This window comes from Apostichopus japonicus, chromosome 20 (genome assembly GCF_037975245.1).
Source record: "Apostichopus japonicus isolate 1M-3 chromosome 20, ASM3797524v1, whole genome shotgun sequence".
Classification (NCBI taxonomy): domain Eukaryota; kingdom Metazoa; phylum Echinodermata; class Holothuroidea; order Aspidochirotida; family Stichopodidae; genus Apostichopus; species Apostichopus japonicus.
Window position 1 is genome coordinate 33665677 of NC_092580.1, and position 12888 is coordinate 33678564.

Here is a 12888-nt window from a genome sequence, read left to right on the forward strand (position 1 = left end):
ATTTTAGTTCCCCCCATTCCCACACACCTATACTTTTGTGTAATACTTCCATATAAGTCTGTGCATGCAGTTCTCTGTTTAATGTTAATGTTGTAATGTGGGCAGTTGTTTATGCAGGCTAACAGATCCCACCTTTTGAAGTGAGAGTCCAAAATGTTTGATGCATGTCTACATTCAGTCACAGTCATCAAATAATGAGATGTTAGCACGAGTAGTGGCTTATGTGTGTCGTTTGGCCTACAAATCTTTGTCCGAACATGGTTAGTGAAAATCATAAGGCCTTAAAATCATATAGTTGAGGAAATTTAGGCAAATAGCCCATAAAGCAGCCAATACTCATAGCTAGTACAGTAACTACTGTTCATGTTCCACAACCGTGCATCAGTAACTACTGCGCTGTGTTCGTAACACGGTAACATGTGTTCCAGGTGGCACAGTAAGTACTGCAAGTGTTTTCTTACTGCAAATTTTAAAAATTTAAAAATTTAAAATTTAATTTTTAAAGTTTAAAATTTACATTTAAAATATTTAAAAATTTAAAAAAATTAAGATTTTTTTTTTAAATTACTGCAAATTGTCACCTGTCGGACTCGTGGTTCAACGTGTAACAGCTTTCCAGTAATTACTGTGCCAACTGTAACACATGTTACCGTGTTGCGAACACAGCGCAGTAGTTACTGATGCACGGTTGTGGAACATGAACAGTAGTTACTGTACTAGCTATGAGTATCGGGTGCATAAAGTTACTGTTCAGAATATACCTGGCTAGGCTCAGTAGGCTTTGGCTATCTCAAAACTCAGATTACTGGCTAGGCGTATACCGTAGCCATTTTGCCACATTTACAGTGTTGGGAATAGGTTGCAAATGGAGGATGTGTTTGAATATTTGTACAATTCTAGATAAATTAATAAACTGACATATTCTAGGATTTAGTTATGCACTAGGCTAACCTACGTTAGACCAAGAGCAAGGCTACGTTCATAGGACTAAGTTAGGCTAAGAATATTTTCTTAGTATTGAGTTGTTAGTGATTAGCACAGAATACCGTAACCGTCACCCCATGTTATTCTGGCATGTGAATCTATCGATAGGAATACAGTTTTAAGTAAAATGAGGTGGTGATGATGATTGTCATTGGACAGCCGTAGCCGGTTAAGGGGCACAGGCTAACTATATCCAGGGTCAAGTGAATAGCAATACAGCAGCTGAGACGACACAAGTAAACTAATTAGATTCCTATGCAATTGCTTCTACTATCACTTCCTACGAATTCCATATGTAACTGCAGTCCATTACCACATTTTTGATGATTTTTGCACCAAAATGCGGCACACGATATCACCATTTCGAGTGATTTATGTCAACTTAATCACTTTAACAGAATCTATTTTCCAATATTCGGAAGTCAAACGTCATTTGAGTTCAACAAAGGCTAAAATCTCTTAAAACAACACTGTTAAAAAGGAAAAATAATTGTTTTAGATGAAATTGGTACGTACATTCACCTTATTCAGTACGAAAACCATCTCTGCACACTTCACTTTAAATGTTCTCATATATTGCAAATGCGGCAAAGAATGACAAAGCCTTTCAGCTTTCTGGTTTACCTCGTAAACCTCATAATCCAACGAGTTTTCGAATTAGGGAGTTTCGACATACCTAGTCAATATTTCGCTGCTACCACGAAATTTCAATGATGGTGTGTGGTCCCTCATTACCCTTAGTTGCGTACACCACTTTACTAAGTACAATCCTATATTATTAAGTACTTCACCAATAATGAAGGACTTTATAGAAACATCGGAATCATACTATTGCAGAATAAAGTGAAGGTTTGAGATAAAATATTCGAAATTTTCAGATGCGAAGAAGAAGAAGATTTTCGATAAAAAGTTGGAATTCGGAAAGTGGAAATTTTATACAATATTCGAGAAAACAAGCTTTTGCCAAAAAAATGAAAATGTCGAGAAAAGTTAAAATTTCGGGAAAGAGTTAAACTTCGGAAAACCTTCAAATTTAAGATTCTATTATTATTAAATTCTGTAGTCGAAAAGGGAATTGTCACAAACCTGTTGTTGGTTCTGGACAATCGCCACGCCTAACGAAGCGGAGGTTCTTGTTCGTACAGCGAGCGTGTTTCAGCCAACAGTGAGTGAGGTAAGTGATTCCGTCTGACCCACACACACGTCTTCGTGGGTTTTGAATGTACCTGCATTCTAAGTCGCAAGGATGGGCTGTAAAGAAATCGACTGAGTTTAATTTATAATGTCTAAAGGCTTTGATTGTTTAATCATATCAGTTAATGCTACCAATTTCCAGGATATTTGTTTGGAGATCTGTTTCAATTTTTCTAACATAAATTTTCATTATTGTATTTTTAACGGACTTAATTTCCAAATGGCAAGGACTGTGAATAGAGTTGACAATAATTTTGAAACTCACATGAATATACTACATCTTATGATGCAAAATATATTACAGAAATACTAAATTAAGCCTTCCGCGTTTACATTGACTTATACTGAACTAGCAATCATACTGGTGGGTTCCTCATTTAAATCTTCATGGACCTAACCATGAATCGGAACATACATTTTGATTATTTTAAAATATATGGCCAACCGGCTACCACATTCATGATTTGTTGATCTGTTGTAATGAGCTCTTCCTCTAAGATATCGTCTCTTACAACTTGCCAATTTTAGTTATCATTTTAAGATAAAGTTACGGCCATCACAAGCTAAGATTTATGACCTTAAGATGAGATTTTAGTTTGGGCCTGTACAAAGAGACATCTTAATCTTGCTAATTTCGTGAAACTTGCATATAATGAACATATGCAAGTTTTCAGATTGCTGGCTAAAGTGGGCCTTTTGTGCAAAAGGGGAAGTTGAACTTCATTGTGTGAGTGATGTCAGAGATGCACATTGACAAAACAACAAATGCTGTGTACTTCTTTTTATTGTTTTGACCTTTAGTTAAGTACGATTTCAACGTTCAATATATGGAGTTGTGAAGCTTAACACAAATACCAATAAACATGATTGGAGAGTCTGGTGCATCCTCTTTACAACTATAGAAAAGGGAATTTGATTTTGTTTTCTTTGTTGTTGCATTTTGCATTTCTGCTCAATCCTTTGCAATTTTCCACTGGAAATGTGCAACTAAATGGGTATCTTTTGCATATTCCATTCACAATTTAATATAATCTCCTATAGATGAACATGTTTAAAAAAATTTACCAGCCCTCCCTTCGTTGGTCCTTTTCCCACTTCTTACCACATTCTTACCTCTTATACCTGCCCCTCTCTGGCCATCATTGTTATTTTCTTCAGAGCTCTCATCCTCTGAACTCGAGTCTGCGTTACAAAGACAAAGCTGGACGACGATTAGAAACAGTGCAAAGTACAGGAAAAACCTCATCTTCTTCTGCGAATTACACAATGAAGGTTGTATTATAACAGAATGTCATTTTTACAGATAACAGTTCAAATATTTGAAAAGGTTAAAACTATGGTTATTATATACTTAAACAGCGATTGGCAGAAAAAAAAATGCGAGAAATAAAGTGCAATGCAACCAACGATGCCATTGGATTTCTAATTGCAATTATATATACACATATATATATATATATATATATATATATATATATATATATATATATATATATATATATATATATATATATATGTATATATATATATATGTTCCAAATATATTGACAGTTAGCCAGTAACTCCACAATGGTACTAAACTACGTACTGTATTGACAGTTAGTCAGTGACTCATACTATGTGACTAAACTACACACTATATTGACAGTTAGGCAGTTTCTCTGAACTATGGGACCAAACTACATACTACATTGACAGTTATGCAGTAACTCTTACTATGGGACTAAACTACGTACTATATTGACAGTTAGGCAGTAACTCTTACTATGGGACTTAACTACACACTATATTGACCGTTAAGCAGTAACTCTTACTATCGGACTAAACTACGTACTATATTGACAGTTAGACAGCAACTTCTTAGTTGTTTGTCCTCCATAGAGAAATGCAAATAATCATTTATCACAATATTTCCGACGTAACGTCATGAAATATTCGATATGAACCGTCCCCTGATCATTGAAAATTTAAACACAGGATTAGTTGTATTATATTGACAGGGCCTGTTTGATAATCTTTATTGTCCGAAGATAGTTCGCATCGGATATTTTTTGCACAGATTTGTTTAGTTAATCCCTGCCCCGAAGAAAAGAAAAGAAAAATCTCAAAGGAAGCAAGGGCGGCGGAAGCACTTTTAATCTGGGGGGGGGGGGGGGCACCGACATCAAAGGGCACTTTGCAGAAATTCGATTGGACTGATGCAGCCTTATATTTAGTTTCCTTTATAACTCTTATTGTCTTATCTTATTTGCGTATACACATCACTCCATCAACGCCCCCACCCCCCCCCCCCCCCCCAAGGAAAATATGCATACTAGCACTGCAATATCCAATGTGCAAATTGGGAAACAAGGAACAAGTTTTCTTTTGAGACAAAATGAGGTGAAACCATGCTAGTTGCTAATGTAGGAATCCTCCGAGTTAGAGTTTATGTCTTGTTAATATCTTAACCATTTTTTCCATTCGACATAGCTTGAGTTTGACCCACAGATATTCATTAAAAGTCATGGGCGTAGCCAGGATTTGTATGCACGACTATCTGAGCGGAGCGCCACCATCGGTTGGCGCGGAGCGTACAAGAAAATTTTTGGTTTTACAAACCCCTCAGATGGCCGGAAACGGCCCTTCCCGAGTGTTCATTCTGGTTCCCTGGCCTCTTGCTAACTTGAGACACCCCAATTTTTATGTAGCAAAAGGGCACATTTTTAACCTGAGGAAAAGTGGGGGGGGGGGGGGCACGTGCCCCCTATGCCCCCCCGGTTCCGCCGCCCTTGGAAAAAAGAAAGAAAAACAAAACAAAGCAAAGCAAATGAAAACGAGTCATGAAAATACTTACTCAGGATAGTAATGGAAGCAATAGAGACCTTGATGATCAAAGAACCATCGATAAATGTTTCGGAGTTTGGGTTAAACAGTTAGTTTAAATAGTTTTTCACATGTGCCCATGGCTTTGTCATAGGATGGTGTATGATTTCACAATTTCCTCTAGAAAATGTTAAATATACATTAATGCTCACATGGTGAAGTATGGTTGTAATAAGTGCAGTCGGTTTCGATGTAGCAAATTAAGAAGAAAGATAAGAGTTATTTCCTTACTGATTTATCGATGAACCATTTGAAGTTATGACTCATACGGTATTACACCGACGGGGGAATAATATTTGCGCAAAATACCACCGTATTAACAACACTTCTTAGTACAGTCATACGTTATCGGAATCTTATTGTTTGACCTTAAGACATGATATGCCAATCGAAAGTAAACTATAAACTTTAATATAATACAATAATAAAGTACAGTACGAAAAAGCAGTATCAGTTAATGGTCTAATGAAACAATAGGATACGACGACTTTTATTTCTTAAAGGAGAAATAAACTCTGGGGTTTTGCAGTAACCTAATAGTAGGGACTAAGATTCTTACACCCTCTGTGAAATAACTAGCCAACTTGAACTACCTTTTCCCGAATTTCGAGGAATATTCTCATTATTTTTAAAAACCTACTGTGCTGGCGGCCCTTATAGAACGAGGGCGCTTCAAAGATGACGTCAGCGAGCCACATCGTAAGTTAAATAATTCCCCTATCTGCATATGAACAGTACTTGCTCTCGGAGAATGTTCGGAAGTTGGTGCAAAATGCCGGAGTACCAAAAATTTGGTTGAGTGACAGGAGAGGGGAAACGATAATATGTTATTTATGACGGGGAAATTGTTTCCAGAGATAAGAGAATGTATAGGCACAAAAGCACCAAGCTTGCCCCTCCGTCGCACACATATTACTAGTATTGGAAGTACTAGCATCATATAGTGACTGCCAGTGTTGGCCACAGATGAGATCTGTTTAGCAAGCTCTAAGTCTCGTTGTCTCAGTTCCTCCACTGTGTATTCAGGGTCGGAAAGTATTTCGGAAGGAAAATTTGACTAGATATTGCCTTATTTATCAGGCGCGTAGGAAAAGTATGTGTTGAAATGCGATATGTGGATCGCTTAGGTCACGAAACAAGCGGAGTACTGTGTCGGACTTGAAACAAAATTGCGAGTGCCATGGGCGACAATTAAATCGCTTTTTAAGGTTGAAAGAAAATTTTCAAGCAATCTTGTTGCTTCTGTCGAAAAGAGCGTACTGCAAAACGGTATTCTCCAAGCAGAAAAGTCTAGGATTTATTTCCCCTTTGAAATATAGGAAACAGACCGAGCAAAAATAAAACAGCAATAACAACAACTTGTTCCACGAACACGTGTTTACAGATTATCTATAGGTGTATCAGTTGTAGGGAATAAATGGATACAGAACCTAAATATGTGACTCTTAATGGTAGTTTGATGATGTACATGATGAATCTTTAGCTGCAGTCTTTGTTATTGGTAAAATCCAAAGGAAAAAGTACCAAGTTTTACCAAGGTTGCGTTTTAATTCAGCTTTCGGATCGTATGGTGGAAATGATGTCATCTGAGAAGATGAACTTGTTTTCAAGAAACCCTTTTAGTTAACGCGACGAGTAACTGGAATATTATTTTGGCGGTAATGTAACGAAGAATAACGATATCATTAATGAAGGTTAGTATTAACAAAATGCGTAATTGAAAGGAAGGTAACTTACAAGTAGTCAACATATCACTATAGGAGAAAGGTAAGCCGACGAGTAACAACTATAACATTATAAGATAACATTGCGAGTAACAACAACATGATTGACAGGAAGGCAACTTGAAAAGTAACATAACCTGATGAATATAACTTCTGTACCGTTATAGAGGTAACGTGACGTGTAACAAAACATAAATGAAGGTAAGGTAACGAGAACAGTAACATCAATATCACTGTAAGGAAGGTAACCCGACGAGCAGCTTCCATATACCATAATATATATATATAGGTAGATGACGATTAACACAAAGACTCATTGAAATGCATTATGTAACATTACCAATTATACTATAACGAAATTCTATCCAATATAAAATATATAAATATCTGATAATTATATCATCAAAGATGAGCATATTACTCAGCGATTCACCATATTACACTAATTGAATGTTGAAGTAAACAGAAATTAAAAAAAGAGCTTTATTTCGTGGTTTATTTTTAACTCTTTGCAAATCTATACCATCTAAGTTGCCTAGTAGTCTTGCTATTTATGAATTACCATAATGAACATTTCATCCGATAAAACAAACAACATCATTAAACAAATAAATGAAAACGAAAACAATCAGTTTTAGATGAGCCGAACAGGAAACGGTAAACAATCGAGCAGATTATTGAGTTGAAATTTGATAAATATTTCAAAGATAGCCTATTTTAAAACCCCATAAGAAAGTAACTCATTAGTTTATCTAGTCAAGTTTCATTTAAAGTAGTGCAGCAAAACTCTTTAAAATTTTGAAATTAGCTGTAATATTTTTTATTGTAAGATCGAAAGTGTCCGGCCGACGAAATGATGAGGTTTGGATCAAATTGATTAATAATCATTATTCAATTACAATCATGATATGAAAAATAATCTAGAAGGATGTCGTAGTTTGGTTAAGTGAAATCTTATTGGAAGAAATACTCATACGTTTGTTAAAAATTCCCACTAAATAAAAAAAAATAAAAAAAAGGTTTTAAATGTAATTTTTAGACTAGGCGTCTTCCTATAGGTACGAGGCATCTTATATACAGTAAATACTATTGTGTAACTGGCTATTCGGATCTGTATGCACCATATTATGATAATGTTGGTGTCTGTTAGAGTTTGTGGTCATACAATGAGTCCATCGTCATGGTTTGTCGTCATGGTTGTATATTTTACATGGTTCTCAATTGTTGGTATTTTCCGTTGAAGATACACATAATTATGCAGGTTAAAACTACTTATAAAGTTGGAAATCTGTTCTCGCGTTTCAAGATCCAAACGGTTATTAAGGTGGAGGTTGAAACGTAGAACTGGGGCATGGTCCAAGACTGCCTACCATAAGCGTCGGATCGTTTCTAACACATGCCACTAACTGTAACAAACATGGTGAACCATAGTTCGTTCCATCAGTACCGCAAACAGGTTGTCTAAGAAGCGGGCAAACATCTGGACATTCTACGGCAAAAGGCTCGGTAGTTCCAGGACTAACGCCGGCAAGAAAGGCACTCGGGGAGGTACCACCTTGGCTTGGGCTCACGCTCTGGGTGGTGACTTGCGTCCTCGGCGTTGTGTTTGATCCAATGGTAGATGGTCCACTAGTTTCTGCAGTTTCTGCAGTAGGTGAGGTTGGATTCGATGTCGCCGATTCTGTTTCTGCAGTAGGTGAGGTTGGATTCGATGTCGCCGATTCTGTAGGAATCAAGGATGCGGATACCCGTGACGTAGGGGACGATGTAATAGTTTCACGGCTGCTAGCTGATGACGTTGTACCTCTGCTACCAGTAGTTCCTATTGGTTTTGACGTTGATTCTTGCCCTGAGACAGGAAAACGACGACAGCAAAACCTTATTATTATACAACGTCAGTTAAAAACAACTTTAATGAAAATGTTCATGATAGCAGGCGCGCAATTTTTGAAATTCAACCAGCTATTGTAAGCATAACGCAGTCGATCAATCAACCCATCGAACTGCTGGTTTATTAAACTTTCGCTAACTTTTGTATATTTTTTTACTATCGCTATATCAAACGTTCCTTGCGATGGTTAAGCAAACAAAACAAGAGCCAAGAGAGAATGCACTTTTACAGGGACTCGGACTGTGGCTCTGGGCTCTTCGATGCACGCCTTGTAGAGGGGACTGGGGTCCTCACCCAGCAACAAATTAAACATTAAAACGTGTAATATTGCATTTCGCGGATCTCATTGCTATATTGCATGGCTATAAATCAGGTCTTTATTTAACCCTATGCACAGACGTAATTAAATTATTTGTATAACTACTAACAATGTTTGGTGTGGGGTTGAAAGTGAAGGGTTTGTGGTGGAGGGGAGGAGGGGGGGTGGGACATATTTGAAATATGACAATGTTGAAATGAACCCACCTGCAGGTGTTGGAGGTTCAGGGCATTCTCCTCTACTGACGAAATTTATTTTGCTGTTAGTACAACGAGCTGCTTTCAGCAAGCAATAACTGGTGTAAGTAATCCCGTCTGTACCACAAACACGTCTCCGTGGGTTTGTAACGGGCTCACAATTCAATTCGCACGGATCCTCTGGTAAAACAAGAAAAAGAGAGTGATAAAGAGAGAGGTATATAGAAAGTAGATGTAACACCCACATAACCCAACGGACGAGTCCGTGAGAAGAAGAGGGCGTGCTAAACACGGCTAATGACCATCTCCATGAATCTGCAGTCCACATGGTTTCCTAATGACTGTGAACCGCCTACTCGCCTTCACCCCCTTGAATTGCTATTTGATATCAATTTATATCAAGTTGATCTATAGGCTCGTTAAACATTTTAATAGTTTTTTGGAACAGATGTATAATAAGAAAAGCAAAATAAAACATCGGACTTGATTCTTGTAACATATACGAGGTACTGAGGATTGAAAGCAGGACATGTTTAGTTCATAAAAGCACCCGCCCCAAAGTTGGGGGAGGAGGAGGAGGAAGAGGAGGCGGGAGTTGGTGGGACGAGGCGCAGCGCGGGGAACGACGGTGGGCATACATGTTGAAAACAATGCAAATAACTTTTTAGTCACTGAGTGGGGAAAATGAATTATTTAAAGTTGAACAAGATGCGTAAACCGACAATATGAATTATCTAGGGAGTTGCCCTCGCCGAGTGAGTTACCATCACCGAGTGACGTACCATCATCGAGTGAGTTACCATCACCGAGTGAGTTGCCCTCACCCAGTGAGTTTCTATCACTGAGTTAGTTGCCCTCTGGAGAGTTGGATTGGGATTGAGCAACTGCTGTATGCTCTCTTTATCCCTATATAATTCAGATACTTTCGAATTTTTCATTTAAACTTAAAGAGTACAGAGTTTTTTGTTACCGTTTTTGTTGTTTCCAGCTTCAATTACTCCTCCAACTGCCCCTTCTCCTCCTTCTCCTTCTCCTCCTTCTCCTGCTTCTACTCCTTCTCCTGCTTCTCCTGCTTCTCCTTCTTCTCCTTCTTCTCCTCCTTCTCCTGCTTCTCCTGCTTCTCCTCCTTCTCCTTCTCCTCCTTCTTCGTCCGTTTGGTCTGTATCAGCTGGTTCTACCCTTCCTTCGGTAGTTGTCTCGGCATCTTTCTCCTGTTTATTGTTTGGTTCACCATTTTGTTCTGGTTCTTCGGTCTCTCTTGTTAAAGTAGTTTCTTGTTCTGGTTCGGCTTGGTCTTCCTCTTCTTCTATTGGTTGTCTCCTCGTTGAACCATCTTGTTTGTTTCCACCGACATTATTCTTTCCATTCTTTCCTCCATTATTGCCAGTTTTACTATTGCCATTACCTCCATTTTGTTTCTTAACCCCCGTTCCCCCTGGTGGTTTCTTTCCTGTTTGTGATTTTTGATTTCCACGTCCCTGCTGATTATTTACGTTACGTCCTCCTTGTTTATTTGTATTGCGCCCTCTTTCTTGATTTGGTGTTTCAGTTTCTCTGTCTTGATTATTTCCACCGCGATTTCTACTTGTACTTTGCTGATTAGTGTTTGTGTTGCCTTCTCTCACCCTGTTTCCATTTCCTGTTCTCCTCTGCCCTCCTTGCCCTCCTTGCCCTCCTCCTCCACCTCGCCGTTGTGCCTGCGCCCTCCTGCCTGCTTCATCAGAGTCGGAGCTGGAGCTGGAGCTGGAGTCGCCACCAGATAGACTTAGTTGGAGGAGGAAGAGGAAGACCACGAAGTACAAAGCACACCGCATGCTGGCTGGTGTAATACAAATATCATAAGTTTGTTTGGAAAGAGTTAAGGTGTTTGCACTGAATGCGACATAAGTGGTTTGAGATCAAATTTAATATTTAATCAACAATAACCATACTGATTTTAAGCATTCATAGTATCAGTCATGCTAGATTTTGGCTTATGGCACTGGTGAACTTGAATTCTACCAACTTTATTCATCCCTTCACGGAAACGAATCTTTAGAAGTAAACTCAAGTTTAACCAAGTCAAGGTGAACGCCCTCCCCCCCCCCCCCCTCATCCCCGGCCTGTAATAAATATTCCCTCTCGCAATTTGTACGAATATTGAAAAGAGGAAGTAGTTTCTCTCTGATTTCTCGTCAATGTTTTAGGGCTATGCATTTAAGAATATTAAACATTATATCTGATCAACGAAGAATCTATGGTAGGGAAGGATTTCGAAAAGAAAATTGAATACAGTATCCGTTCCAAAAGAGTTACATTTCTTTGAATTCCGGTCTAGCTTTTTTAAATGCAGCTGTTAATCTTTGTTATGCTCACAGATGCACAAAACCAGATAAAAGGAATAATAGCCCTTTGTTACCGAAACAAATGGAATACTTTCTCTTGTCCAAGCAAACGTGCAATTATTAAAAGTTCAAGCTAATGTAATTTCCCTTTCAAGATTAAAGAATTTTTAGCCGACTTTTATATGCAAATTAACTTTTGCCTAAGTACACCTAAATTCCCCAAACTGAATGGTTTCGAAAGCAAAGACTATTGGTATATTGGAAGAAAATGAATATATATATATATATATATATATATATATATATATATATATATACATATATATATATATACATATATATATATATATATATATATATATATATATATGTGTGTGTGTGTGTGTGTGTGCGTGTTGGATATATATATATATATATATATATATATATATATATATATATATATATATATATATATATATATATATATATATATATACAAAAATTAAATAAAAATATATACTTACATTGATTTGGAAATGATTGGACTCCAAATTGTCAGGATGCTTGTTCAAAAATATCTAGCTGATACTGATTAACTTGATCTTTCGGTCAGTGTGACCTACTCTAAGTATTACAGCAATAGTTATTCAGTATTTCTCTCTTATCGGAATACCTTGTTGCTATACAAGAATTTTGTTATTCCGGTATTATAATAAGTTATTTCCGGTACTTTAATTGAGGTACTTGTACTTCCAATCATCGCCGACGGAGAAACGAAACTTATTAATTGAGTCATAAATTATCGCTATGATTTGTTTGGCTAACTTTCAGACGGACTTTGAAAAAAAGCCCAGGAGACTCATATAGTAGCAAGAATGATGTGTAAAAACTTCTATAATACCTTGTCAATAGCGACATTTGAAGGATAAATTTAAACAGATTTTCAATGTTGTTAGGATGTCATAGTCTATACATAAACAAAGCATGGCTGCTGAAAATTGTTTAAACTATTCTCCTTTAATATCTGAAAATGTCTGGAACGCTCCTTTAAGGTTAAGTAGATCGCGAAATCGGGTCCTCAGTCCAGCTTATAATTTTTGTTTTGTTTGTTTGTGACAGTGTTACATATCAAAGTTAATGTTCTGCCTATACTGCCATCCTTTAACGATATTGAATATTTCATAGAGATTACCCTAATGTCTGGACTGAAGAGATGACGTCATAACTTGACTGTTAGCAGGATTCCAAACTTTATCACATTGTAAAGATGAATATTTTCAAAGCAAACATTCATATATAAGCTGACCTGTTCACACTGTTAATTGTTGGACTTTGACAAGCCAATTCCTAACATTCTGCTTAGAATGATACTATAAATGGTAAAACGATGTCATGCATAATCATGAGG

The 12888-nt window shown here is 37.2% G+C and overlaps 1 protein-coding gene across 3 annotated transcripts in view; it reads right to left on the reverse strand.

Annotated features, from left to right (window-relative positions):
* LOC139961499 (uncharacterized) overlaps nucleotides 1-12162 on the reverse strand; it is a 24291-nt gene extending 12129 nt beyond the window's left edge. The window contains exons 1-6 of one of the 3 annotated variants that reach the window (XM_071960700.1): nucleotides 12005-12162; nucleotides 10145-10993; nucleotides 9184-9354; nucleotides 5015-8490; nucleotides 3292-3430; nucleotides 2071-2235 (exon numbers count right to left, since the gene is read on the reverse strand). In XM_071960700.1, coding sequence (XP_071816801.1) covers nucleotides 8087-8490; nucleotides 9184-9354; nucleotides 10145-10988 — 1419 coding nt within the window. In that variant the 5' untranslated portion in view covers nucleotides 10989-10993; nucleotides 12005-12162 and the 3' untranslated portion in view covers nucleotides 2071-2235; nucleotides 3292-3430; nucleotides 5015-8086. Of the gene's footprint in view, nucleotides 1-2070; nucleotides 2236-3291; nucleotides 3431-5014; nucleotides 8617-9183; nucleotides 9355-10144; nucleotides 10994-12004 lie in introns of all 3 variants that reach the window. The other 2 variants (XM_071960698.1, XM_071960699.1) reach the window with 2 other exon arrangements.
* Nucleotides 12163-12888: the final 726 nt, after the last annotated feature.